The sequence below is a fragment of the Gymnoscopelus braueri genome, assembly GCF_963280865.1.
Source record: "Gymnoscopelus braueri genome assembly, chromosome: 10".
Classification (NCBI taxonomy): Eukaryota; Metazoa; Chordata; class Actinopteri; order Myctophiformes; family Myctophidae; genus Gymnoscopelus; species Gymnoscopelus braueri.
The window spans coordinates 32771319-32783818 of NC_137611.1; the positions used below are offsets into that span (position 1 = coordinate 32771319).

The 12500-nt window shown below is 43.0% G+C and overlaps 1 protein-coding gene across 8 annotated transcripts in view; it reads left to right on the forward strand.

Annotated features, from left to right (window-relative positions):
- Positions 1 to 12500, forward strand: part of kcnn1a (potassium intermediate/small conductance calcium-activated channel, subfamily N, member 1a) — a 71323-nt gene that overhangs the window by 46201 nt on the left and 12622 nt on the right. For 3 of the 8 annotated variants that reach the window (XM_080439054.1, XM_080439052.1, XM_080439055.1), the window contains exons 5-6: positions 10825 to 10966; positions 11617 to 11727. In XM_080439054.1, coding sequence (XP_080295180.1) covers positions 10825 to 10966; positions 11617 to 11727 — 253 coding nt within the window. Of the gene's footprint in view, positions 1 to 593; positions 3307 to 10824; positions 10967 to 11616; positions 11728 to 12500 lie in introns of those variants that run through there. The other 5 variants (XM_080439056.1, XR_013933817.1, XR_013933818.1 and 2 more) reach the window with 5 other exon arrangements.

The window sequence follows — 12500 nt, forward strand, 5'->3', positions numbered from 1 at the left end:
CTGGTCCATTATTCATGAGTGTCTAATTGTTTGTTTGCTGAATGGTTTGTTTTGGTAATGCAGAGCAGCCCCAAGGATCCCCTCACCCGCTTTCTACCCCAAAACCGTGCATCAGGCTTCATCTCGAGGGGGAAGCGGAAATTCTCGTGGAAAATGAAGGGAGGCAGGGAGAGAAAAAAAGAGAAAGAAACGAATAGTACACTTTTTTCACGCTCGTTTCGCATTTACATAGGGTAATGAGACATTAATGCCAGCTTTGATGTTTTAAAGTCGTTTTCTTTACTCAAAGTGGAAGGGGGAACAAGAATGGGGCTGTGGGTGGAGTGTGGAAGGAACTCACTGAGATATATGCGCTGTATAATTTACATATCAATTCACAGGGGGCTTTGCAGTCAGTCTGCCAGCCAGTTGGCTAGCCAGTCAGTCAGTCAGTCAGTCAGTCAGTCAGCCAGCCAGCTAGCCAGCCAGTCAGCCAGCCAGCCAGTCAGTCAGTCAGTCAGTCAGTCAGTCAGTCAGTCAGTCAGTCAGTCAGTCAGTCAGTCAGTCAGTCAGTCAATCCTTTGCTTTGACAAGTTTACCTGTTCCCCCTACAGGTCCTTTTGCCTGCTCTTACTAGGTTCCTCCCCCTCCTGCTCCTCCTTACAACCTCCCTCCCTCCTTACACCTTCACTAACCACCTCTCGCACGCCAAGCCCTGGATCCTCCTGCCCCCCTCCCCCTCCCCTCCCACAAACTCTCTAGGCTGTTGGGTCTGAACCACACCCTGCAGCAGTGATAAACTGCAGCTGACCTGTGACATCAACTCCACTCGCACAGCAGCGGCAGGACACTGAAGTGTGACCAGTGTCCGGTGTCACCAAATGCTGCTGGCACATGTTCAACACTGCACTCTGTGCTGGGACGGGATAAGAATCAATCATTAAGTTGTGTCTGTCTTGTTGAGGACACCTGTGTCTGATCCTGCTGACAGAGCTCTCTTGTGTTTCAGATTAGGACTGAAAATCTCTCCCTTCCTCGGTCTCTCTCTCTCTCTCTCTCTCTCTCTCTCTCTCTCTCTCTCTCTCTCTCCCTCTCTCTCTCTCACTCACTCACTCACTCACTCACTCACTCACTCACTCACTCACTCACTCACTCACTCACTCACTCACTCTCTCTATCTCTCTCTGTCTCAGACAGATATCTTAGATATGCAGTAAAATCCTCAGTGTTAATTTATCCATTTGTAACTCCGGTTCCATTTGTATACTCTCAGTGAGGATTGTACTGTGTACAAACATCATCACAGTATTCTGCTAAAAATGACATTATAGAATGCTGCTAGATGGCCTATTTATCCGGTGTGTTGATAAAAGCCTGAGGGAGCTCAGATCATTCTAGAGTCATGGAAGTGCATTCACACAGTCCTTCCGACAGGTAGTCTATTTATGGAGAGACGACTGGAGTAGATGATGACATGACAAACCCAGACTCTCTAATGGGGTCAAGTTAGATCGATTTGTGGTTTGCTCACGACACAAAACACACATGCCCATACACTCTCTGTGCCAAACACTGCTAATTGACTATATTCGAATGACAGCCATTTTGGATGGGGTTTCCAACCCCCCTTGAGAGCAAAATGGCCACTGGGAGAATATAGTGAAGTTGCAGTGCATGTTGTTAGCCAGACTTTTGGTTTTCAGTTCCAAAATAAAATGTATGTACTATGTGTGTTTGGGTGAGTGTTTATGTGTGTCCCATGTGTCTATGTGTACGCGCGCATGAACATGAGGGTGTGTGTGTGTGTGCGTGAGTGTGTGCGTGCCTGTGTGCGTGCGTGTGTGTATAATGTTTTGTTGTACTTTCTATTTCCCCCACTATGCTGCTCCATAGGGATACCATGTGAGTCCTCGTTCGCTAGCCGTGGAAAAACCAACCTATCATTCTGCAACGAGCTGGCGCCACTGCTGCCCTAAGTGGGTTTGGGGTGAGGGAGGGGTGGGTGCTAGAGGGAGAACGGGGCAGTCACCCTTAAACAAAAAAACAATTAATGAAACACTACGCTCCTTTCCAAACTCAGTCTGCCAAAAGGAGGACTAGGTACATTCCCCTTTAGCGAAACCCAAACCATGAGAGGTCGTCACCACGATCAATCCAAGCGTTAGGTGCGGGAGGTGAAGCAGCACTTTGAAGCAAGCGTCTCTTTCTTAACTGTTTTGTGGCACGTGGTTGAGGGGTGGAGGAGGAGAAGGAGGAGGAGGAGGAGGCAGAGGAGGGAGGAGAGGAGAGAAGGAGCAGGCAGCCTGTGCTAAAATGGAGCAGCTCCTTCAAGTCACCTTCACGACTGTGCCAGAGGGCAATTTCTCTTTCCTTTTTTTCTCCCTTCTTTTTTCTCCTTTGTCCCGTTTCCTCATGCAATTATTATAGATCCATGGCACGCTGAGTCTCCTTAGCGTCCATACTGGAAAAGATTTGTCAAGGAGTGAAAGCTTCTCTGTTCTCTGTGTTCACACACATTACCATCCCATTATGTGTCTCCCCTTCACAGAATTGATTGAACAACGTCGGAATGGTTTCCAACAGACTTTTGTTGTTTCTAGTTGATTCATTTTGCTCCACAAGTTGAGGACGGCATTTCTTCTGTGATTCATATTCATACCAACACCAACTGTCACTGAGTATGTGAGTAAGGGAGAAATGTCAAGTCATTCCTACCCGCACAAAATTGCCAGCATACTGTAATTATAATGTGTCATATTTGCTGTTGACTCGGGTGTGTTTATTTTTTTTACTATCCAGCACTGCGTGATTTGTATTGCAAAGTACATGTGATGAGTAAGCATTCCACATTGCTACGCTAGCAGGGTGAACAAGTGAGTAAAGGTGTTGCTTTCCATTCTAGCACAGTTTCCAAAATTGAATGAACTCTCAGGGGCAGTGAAAGCGTTTTGAGTTTTGAGCAGAACGCAGCGCATCCAGCTTTAGTTTTCATCCATGAACTGAATGTTGTCACCCCGCTTGTAAACATTGAAACAGCATGGGAGTTTTCATGTTTACTTCGTGGTCTCATTGCTCCAAAAGAAGAAGGCAGGGGAAAAAAAGAGGCGCTTGTATCCCAAAGTGCTGTGCGTGAGTTCTGTTAAGTGTATCCTGCGTTGATTGTGTGCTGTTCCGCCCTGACACTGACCACGCAAGCCAATCAAAGGGCAGTACAGTGTGAGATTGGACAAGCACGGAGTCTGTCTGGAAAGCGCCTAGATGGGGGGAATGAAAGACACACACAACCTGGGCGGACAGGGAGGGATGGAGAGAAGGTGGAGTTGGCAGGTATGTTGATGGTTACAGTAGATGGATTCAACACTGGCCAGTGGTCTCCTTCCCCTCTCAATTCCCTCAGATACATCTGCAGAGCTAACTGAGTGAACCTCAACTGAGCTCCTAACTAAGCTCCCTCCCTCCCTCCCCTTCCTTCTTACTCCTGACTGATCCTCTGCAGATCTTCTACTACTGTACCCATCTAACATGGCATGCTTTGCAGTTCCTCCTCATGCCCCCCCCACTTCTTAAACCCTCCCCTTCCTTGCCTTCCCATGAGGAGCAGGCCTAATCCAGCCGGAGCTCAGTTACACCTTGCCATGCATGCCTTGCCTGCCTCCCTGGCCCTCAACCCTTCCTCAACCCTTCCTCTCTCTCTCTTTCTCTTTCTCTTTCTCTTTCTCTTTCTCTTTCTCTTTCTCTCTCTCTCTCTCTCTCTCTCTCTCTCTCTCTCTCTCTCTCTCTCTCTCTCTCTCTCTCTCTCTCTCTCTCTCTCTCTCTCTCTCTCTCTCTCTCTGTCTTGTGCTATCTGTTACTCTGAAACAAAACACTTTTGTTTTCAAGGAGATGTGAGACTGCCGTTTCTCACCTCGTCCCCTCCACTGAGGGACCTTTAGACCAGTAACAGACAAGCTTTGGGAAAGTTTAGGAGACTTTCCCTCACTGCAACTTCAGATTATCTGGCTCGAGTTACTGGTCAAGTACGCAGATGTCCAGTGGGTGACATCCACAGTGTTATGTGTCATTAATAGCCACCAGATACAAACACCCCCACAAGCAAAGTGCTGCACGCACGCACGCACGCACGCACGCACGCACAGACACAGACACACGCACGCACGCACGCACACACACACACACACACACACACACACACACACACACGCACACACGCACACGCACACACACACACACACACCACTGCAACTTGAACTTTAAGCACACCAAAGACAAGTGCGTTGTTTGCATGAAATATTCAAGTGGATTTTACGACTGCAATTTCCAAGCGAAGGCCGAACCCGAGATAACGTACTGGCAGCATAGTGTCTTGTGCACAAGTACACGCACTCTCTTGAATGAATTGTATGTAGCGAGCGCATGCAGTGGAGGAATCACAAGGCTACCAGTGATACTTGCTTGAAAGTCTCCTACAGCTTCATGTGATTTCCTCATTTCGACCTATTGCCCTCTTTGGATTATGTTGTTACTAAATTATATTACACACTAATTGTCTTTGAATAAGGATTCGAAGAAATAAGGGAATTGAGTGTATTCATGTACACCTGGTAACTATCACAGCCTTTGTCCATCAACAAATCAAATTTCCATAACAGAGAAATATGATTGTGCTTTTCTTTTTTTTCCCACGTTATGATATATATACAATCATGAGATTAACAAGGTTTGGTGTTTGCTCAAAGACAGGAGGAAGAAGTTTACAGTAAAAACAAAGAAGAGATTTTTCAATTGTTTTCCTTGGCTTTTTATTCTTTTGGCTGTATCAAGACACCCAACACTTGCACCACATCATTTTTCATTCATTACATTTTTTTTGTTTGGGCCATTGTAGATTGCACTATTAAATGAAAGTGTTCTCAAACTCAAAACAGTGAAGGAATTCAAAAGTCTCATATAGGTGGTGTTTTTACCCTAACCCAAGTAGGGAAAGTTTAGAGAAAACAAATAAAAAATGTTATTCCTTTGAAACACCAATCAAATATTTCAGATATCTAATCTATAGAATTAGAAACAAGTTTAGAACTTTAAAACAAATAATAGAGGCTAAAAATAGAGACCAAAAAGAGAACAACCAACGCATGTCATTATACAGCTTTTAAGTCATCTTGTAATGTACAGTGCCACGTGAAGACAACATAAATAATAACATTACAACCAATTTACTGTGCATTAAAGTGATACATTTACATGTGACTATCAGAGTGCATTATCTGTTCCACAGATTTTGCAGCCGAGTTAAAGCTGCAATCTGGAACTTATTTTAATGAATAAAACATGATTTTAACCAACCTGTATAAGGTGTAGTATGTTATTATAATACAAATAGTACATCCGCAGTGGTTGGAGGTGGTCTCCCTGTTCTTCCGAGACATTTAGACCCTGGTGTTGGGTAGGACAAATAGGCTGGGTAAGTAATACTGCCTGGAGCTCATATATCTGAGTATTACAACTGAGCAAACAGGGATGTCATCTGGAAGAGTTTTGAGACACTAACGGTGTAACGGCTACAAGGATTCTATCATGTTGGCTTCAGAAATTGTACTGCTGCTCCTGCTTGCTTTACATTTTGGCTGCGCTTGTGAAAACACTATTAGGTTTGCAGTTTTTTTAATTAGGTCCTCATCGGTTGGAATTTAATCCTATCGACTCATGTTTACTGCAGCTAACACCCTCCCCAAGGAGCATCCTGACATATTTGTCCCCAAGTATATACATCTTCTTAGCCAAATTCTTTTAAATCAACAAGACTTACGTCAGACGGAAAATCTTTTAATTTGTTCTTGTCAATGTGAAATAGAGTGAAGTGGAGCTGGGGCAGAGGGAGTGCTGTTTACGCTGATGATATATATATATACGTTGGCTATGTGCTGCTGAAAGTTAATCTATCGTTTTTTAATCTGACATCCCATGTGCGGATGCTGTAAGGCATTAAATCTGCTGGGCTGTAATGGATTGGCCCGCGCATGAAATCAGAAAGAGATGAAGAAGAAAACAGATGTGAACGGTTCTACTTTATTTCCAGACGAAACTGAGTTACGTGCAGCTTCCAGTGATGAATCTGTTTAGAGTGCATGAGTTTATGTCAGTGTGTCCAACATGACAGTTATGTATGTACTTTAGCGTCAATGTAACAGTGGAACAGTAACAATAATACCAACAGTGCCCTTTGAAAGGAAATCCTGCTTTTCAGTGTTCTGTATTAGTTTTAGAGTTAGTCAAGTTTGATGTAAAATGAGGGATGTCATTTTGAAACATCTACTGCAGTGGTTCTCAAACATTTTTAATTTCAAGGACCCCCATAACTTTCAAAGTTACAACCCCCTCAATGAACCCCGGGGGTCCCTAGACCCCACTTTGAGGACCACTGATCTACTGTTTCAAAATGATCTCTGATATGAAGGTATAATCATTACTGAGAGATGATTTTGAGTCAACATTTTCATTCTCAAAATGGATATAAAAGTGGTTTTATATTGCAAGTTGTAGGGGTAAGCATGGACACATTTATAGATCCACTCGCAATCCTGATGTAGCGCGCAAGTGTGTGTGTGTGTGTGTGTGTGTGTGTGTGTGTGTGTGTGTGTGTGTGTGTGTGTGTGTGTGTGTGTGTGTGTGTGTGTGTGTGTGTGTGTGTGTGTGTGTGTGTGTGTGTGTGTGTGTGTGTGTGTGTGTGTGTGTGCACGCGCGCGTGCATGTGTGTACTTGTATTACTATACATGTGAGGGCAAATGTCCACACAAATATAGTAGAATCTGAGAAATAGTAGATCCACAACCTTGCAACAATTTGTGAGCTTGTAGACCTACTATTTTCTGTGCGTGACATCAGCGCGCAATTAAGTATAACTCAGGCTTTAAGATTGGGGTTAGAAATGGTTAAAATAAGTACAAGTATAGTAATACCAACCCAGCCAGTGTGTGTATGTGTGTGTGTGTGTGTGTGTGTGTGTGTGTGTGTGTGTGTGTGTGTGTGTGTGTGTGTGCGCGTGCGTGCGTGCGTGCGTGCGTGCGTGCGTGCGTGCGTGCGTGCGTGCGTGCGTGCGTGCGTGCGTGCGTGCGTGCGTGCGATACACAGGTAAAATCCTCAGTGTTCATTTATCCATTTGTAACTCCGAGAGAGTATAAATGGAACCATTCCATTTATACTATCTCAGAGTTAAATGAACACTCAGGATTTTACTGTGTAGATAGATAGATAGATAGATAGATAGATAGATAGATTCGGAGGAGGGGGTGTTTGATCTGATTCCCCGCTCTTATTGGTCTCTCCAGTCATTGTTTAGGTACTGTCATCTACTGCCACTGTACTGTATGTCCCCAGGACTCACCATCTGTCTCCAGTGTGAGCTCATCCCCACACAGCGAGAGCCAGATCAAAAACGCCAGCGGAGATGGCCAGAGTTAAAAGACCCGGGATGAGTTTAAGAGGGGGTAAAGACAAGCCTCAAAGTCATATAGCATCTTCATCCCATCGGTGTTAACCTGCTCCCGGAAAGTGGATACTGTAGTGGCAGGGCCGCAAGGCTGATTTAATTATGGGTTGTTGTTGTTGTTATTGTTGTTATTATTATCATTATTGTTTTTATACATCCTGAGCTTTTGCTGATTTGTATGTGCTATATTTTTGATGCCAAATCCTCTGCCCTCTCGTATGGCTCTTTATTTATATCTGTACACAGATGCAAAGTCCTCATTGTTAATTTAAACCTAAGAGTGTAAAAATGTACTCGGTAAGAAAGTAAGTAAGTTAGTAAATTGACTCAAATGGGTCTGTTCCATTTTTGCATTTTAAATGAACACTGAGGATTCTACTGTGTACTGCAGTAACAACCGAATTTCCCCATGGAGATCATTCCTATCTTATCTTATCTTATCTGGCATATGCTAATGTACCTTAGCTCCTGCTTTGTGTTGGGTGATCATTTTTTGTTAGACCTTTGCCAGTTTAGTTGACTGAAAACTGGGTGCAGCTGTGTTGTAAACTGTGGGAGCTAGGCTATACTCCACCCTACGCTAAAATATACTGTTCACCCTACACCAGAACACATGTCTTGCTTGGCAGTAGTGTTGCCCATATAATGGATAATAGTTTGTTGTCTGAACACTTTGAGATTTTGCAAGCTTTCACTGTGGAGTAACCGTTAGCCAGGGAGATATCAAAAAGGGCGGGAGATATAGATGTACACTAGACAATGTCCTTCTTGTCCTGGACTAGGTTTAAAGTGGTGCCAGCTCTTCTCCATGCTATTCCAAAACGTATATACACAGTATATTGAGAGCTTCAAACTACTGATGACCTTTCGATCAGTGCCCCGACCTCTGTCTCTGTCCCTAAATGCTACAGACATTTGTTTTCACAAGACAAATTTCCATGGATTCTCACAGAAGGGATTTTGGGAAATATTTATGCTATTGTCATATCCTCCCTTCAAAAGAACAATTATAACACCAGAAGATGCTAAATGCTGGCATTTTTCTAATTAAATAAAATTAACACATACAGAACTTCTAGAAATTTCTGTTCTGTCATAGTCTGTCTGCAAGGCATGACTCACGTCTCTGCCTACTTTGATGACAAGCTGAATGAAATTAACATATTAGTCAGTTGTCATTACAATATATAGCCAGCTGATCAAGTTTAGCCCTCCCGGCAGCTATCAAAGGGCAGCTGTTGGCGTGTTAAGATGCAGGTAAAAGAGACAGGGGTGTCAAATTCAATGATGCTCTTCCGTCATTTTGTTACTCATCCGATCCTACCCCCCCATTTACAAATGAAAGCCTGTCCCAGAAGACATACGGCTCCTATCTGCTTGGCAATACTGCCATATTTGTCGGAGGTGATTTTCATTTCGAAATGGACCCCAGGTTTTCCCACGCTGCTCTCAATATACTGGCTTTTTAGCATGCAGGATGCAGACATCTTATTTCTTCCTGCATGGTATTATATCGATTGCTTCTCTGCATGTCATTTAAGAGGCTTGAATACCACAGAGCACACACATGCTGTTTTTTTGTTTTTTTCATTCTGAGGGGGGAAAAGTGCTAAGAGGGACTGACTCCCCCTGACTTTGAGCATGAGTAGAGAGAGTTGAGAGTGGGAGCTTTGAAGTGCTGAAGGCATGGTTAGTTCTTTTTGGATATCTGATGTCAATGAACTGTCTTGGAGGAGGAAGATGACTGTCCTTTTTATGAAAAGGAAAAAAAGTTGATGGTCTGGCCCCAGGTGCTTAAAAGTGTACGCGCGCTGCACTAATTAGAGGCGATTGTTCTGACCATTTTGATTCCATGCTGGGCCACTGCTGTGCCAACTTCAGTCATTAGCAATTAATGATCAGACTCACAAGAAGCCACTTCAGAAGAGCCTCGACAGACGAGCCCAGAAATGCAACTGTGTTTCCCCTTTCAAAGCTGATACTGTTCTTACTGGTAAAGTAGGCGGGTGTACTGAAGGGCTCATATTGCTCGAGTAAACGTTACTCATTAGATTTTAACTAATGAGTATGTTCTCTCCTCCTATAGACAGCTCATTGAGAATGATCAGACGAGTGAAGTTGAATAGAGGGGGGCAAGGCAACTGTGCCTATGTGCTGGACCCTTTCACGCTGCAAAGGGATGGGAATGTCATCATCAGTATAGATTTTTGCAGTGTTTCTTTTTTAGAGATCTATCTCTGTATATGCACTGATGTGCTTTGGACTGACAATCAAGCATGGCTGTTAGCTACTTTCAGCAAACAACATGTTTGAAGTGATGATGTGCATAACCAAACCTTTTAATCGGTAATGCAAACTTTTTGGGAGGAATATTTGTTGCAAAATGGGACTGATAGAACAATTATTACTATTTAATGTCACAGTATGCATTTTTTTGGATGTATTAATATAAAATTTCTTGGGTGGTCACACATAGAGTAAATCTGCAATTTTGTGTTTTGTCAAGTCACTGTCATTCTGATCATGTTTTTTTTTCTTTCTCTCTGCTAATGAATAGTAAATGTAAGTGATATGGCTTCATACTGGTTATATATGCCACTTCTTACAAAAATGGTTGATTTCAATTGACAGACACTAACATCAACAGAAATCTCAACTGTTTCTGTTCAGGAGATTTTTTTTATATTAAAATAAAGAGTTTCTTTGTGATATATAAAAATAAACTTTTTTTTCTTTAACCCACTAAAGTCGTTTTTAGTACCAACATGCCATTTTTTATTTCTCCACCCATCAAATGTGTACATCCATACGCCACTCAAAGAGCAGTGACTTCAAAGGGAAGGGAAAATTGGAATGCGTGATAGTACCCTCCGCAATTCCATCCAAGACTTCATGAAAGCATCCCCTTTTGCAATCCCATGAGCATACGTTTCACTTCTTTTACCGCACCATTTTTCAGTCCCCAGAATGGATTGGGTTGCTTATCTTTAGTTCGCGTGCTATGAAGGCATGGCAACACAGGTCAACACCCCACAACCCCTCCCTGCATCACGTTGTCTTCCATCACCCCTAACTACCACACAGTCAAATCCTGAGTGTTAATTTAACGTTGAAAGTGTAAAAAAAAAAAGGGTCCCTCCCAGGTATGTTTTTACACTTACAGGGTTAAGCTAACACTCAGGACTTTACTGTGCACCACCAACGCTAACCCCACACTCACCTCCACCTCAAACCCTCCCTCCACTGTTTGGTTCGCACACAGCTCTGCTCCATTCTCCAAGCATGCTCAGGTTCCAGTGACAGTGTCTAGTTTCATTGATTGGGTATCTCCCTCTTCTTCTTTATCTTCATTACCCCAGGTATCACGATAAACAGGAAGTGACCAGTAACTTCCTGGGAGCCATGTGGCTCATCTCGATTACCTTCCTCTCCATTGGCTATGGGGATATGGTACCTCACACGTACTGTGGGAAAGGCGTGTGTCTACTTACAGGGATTATGGTAGGTTCAAATCCGTCTCCCTCATCAGAGATGCGCTCTCTTACATCTTCACTAATGAGATTGCTCAGTTTATTGCTGTCCGAAGTGTCATATGTTGTAAGAAGAGCATTTATGTGACGCTGACGGAACACCCGTCTCAACTGTGTGGCCTCTTTTCCACAGCCAAACTTTTTGCAACCTCTTGCTCCTTCATATTGTTGCTGCCGGGTGCTATGTCAGCTATGTCCAGTTTTTTTTCATCTTGTAGATCGGCTATTTTTGCTACTTTTGTGTGACACTGTACTATGACGAAGTAGGGCATTCATTTACGAAAATGAATGCCCTAATTTAAAATATGGAGATATGAGGTTTCTGCCCAACTTCGACCATATATTGTATTTTTTATGTATATTTTTGAGACCCTATTGTGTAAATATATTTCTTAAATATTGTCATTATTAACAGTAATTCACCGACCTCACAGAGACAAATCCCTTGTATGTGCAAACATACCCAATAATGAATTCTGCTTAAGTAATTCAGATTGTGACTCACAAGCTCAATTATCTGATCACTTATAGTAATGTCACCTCACAATAGTCAAATATAAAATGACACCGTTTTGTCGTAAGAATGTGAGTTGAATGATGACATTGTCTTTGTTGTGATAGGGTGCTGGCTGCACTGCACTGGTGGTGGCGGTTGTAGCCAGGAAGCTGGAGTTGACCAAGGCGGAGAAGCATGTCCACAACTTCATGATGGACACACAACTCTGCAAACGAGTGAGTCAGAGTGTTTTTTACCGCCTGCGAAATAAATCTGAAATTTCCTTAAATGTTATTGGGATATACTGAGCACAGTGGGCGTGGCTGACCCACAGTTAATTCAGACGAAGATTTATTGAGGTATGAATGGCAGTTTATCCAAAGAGTTGATTTAGGTCCCTATAGGCTCTGAATTTGCCAGCAGACAACTTAAGAATAACTTAGGAAATGGGAGAGCAGGGCTGGATGTTGTGGTGGAGGAGGGAGTAATGAAATGCAGGAATGGTAATAAACAACAGATAGCAGCTGCTGAGCGGTGGAGCAGCAGCAGCACGCAGTAGGTGGAGTCATGCTACTGTATACGTTCACACAAGTGGCAAAGTGATGCCCGACACTTGTTGAGATGGCCTCAACTTTTTTCAACACTTCAATGACACGGTGAAGCATTAGTCATATGTTTTTGTTTCACCATTTACTCTTCCCTTCTCTCTCCACAAGCTAGAAGAATAACTCATTCTTGCTGTTAAGCAGTTGTGCTATTTAACCCTGCCCTTTTCACATTATGTTAAGAGGTGCCGATTTCAATTCCGAGGTTTCAGAGCTTAAATATTATATAAATTATATGAATTATAATACTTAAAATTATAAATGATTATGCCTTATTGTAGGCAGGCATTGGATGTGTGTTGCAGTGATACAGTAAGTGTGTATCCCACCGTTCCCACGTGTAGCACTGCAACTCAAGTGCCTGAACTATCTTGCCGGTCTGGAATCATTTAAAATGTATTTTT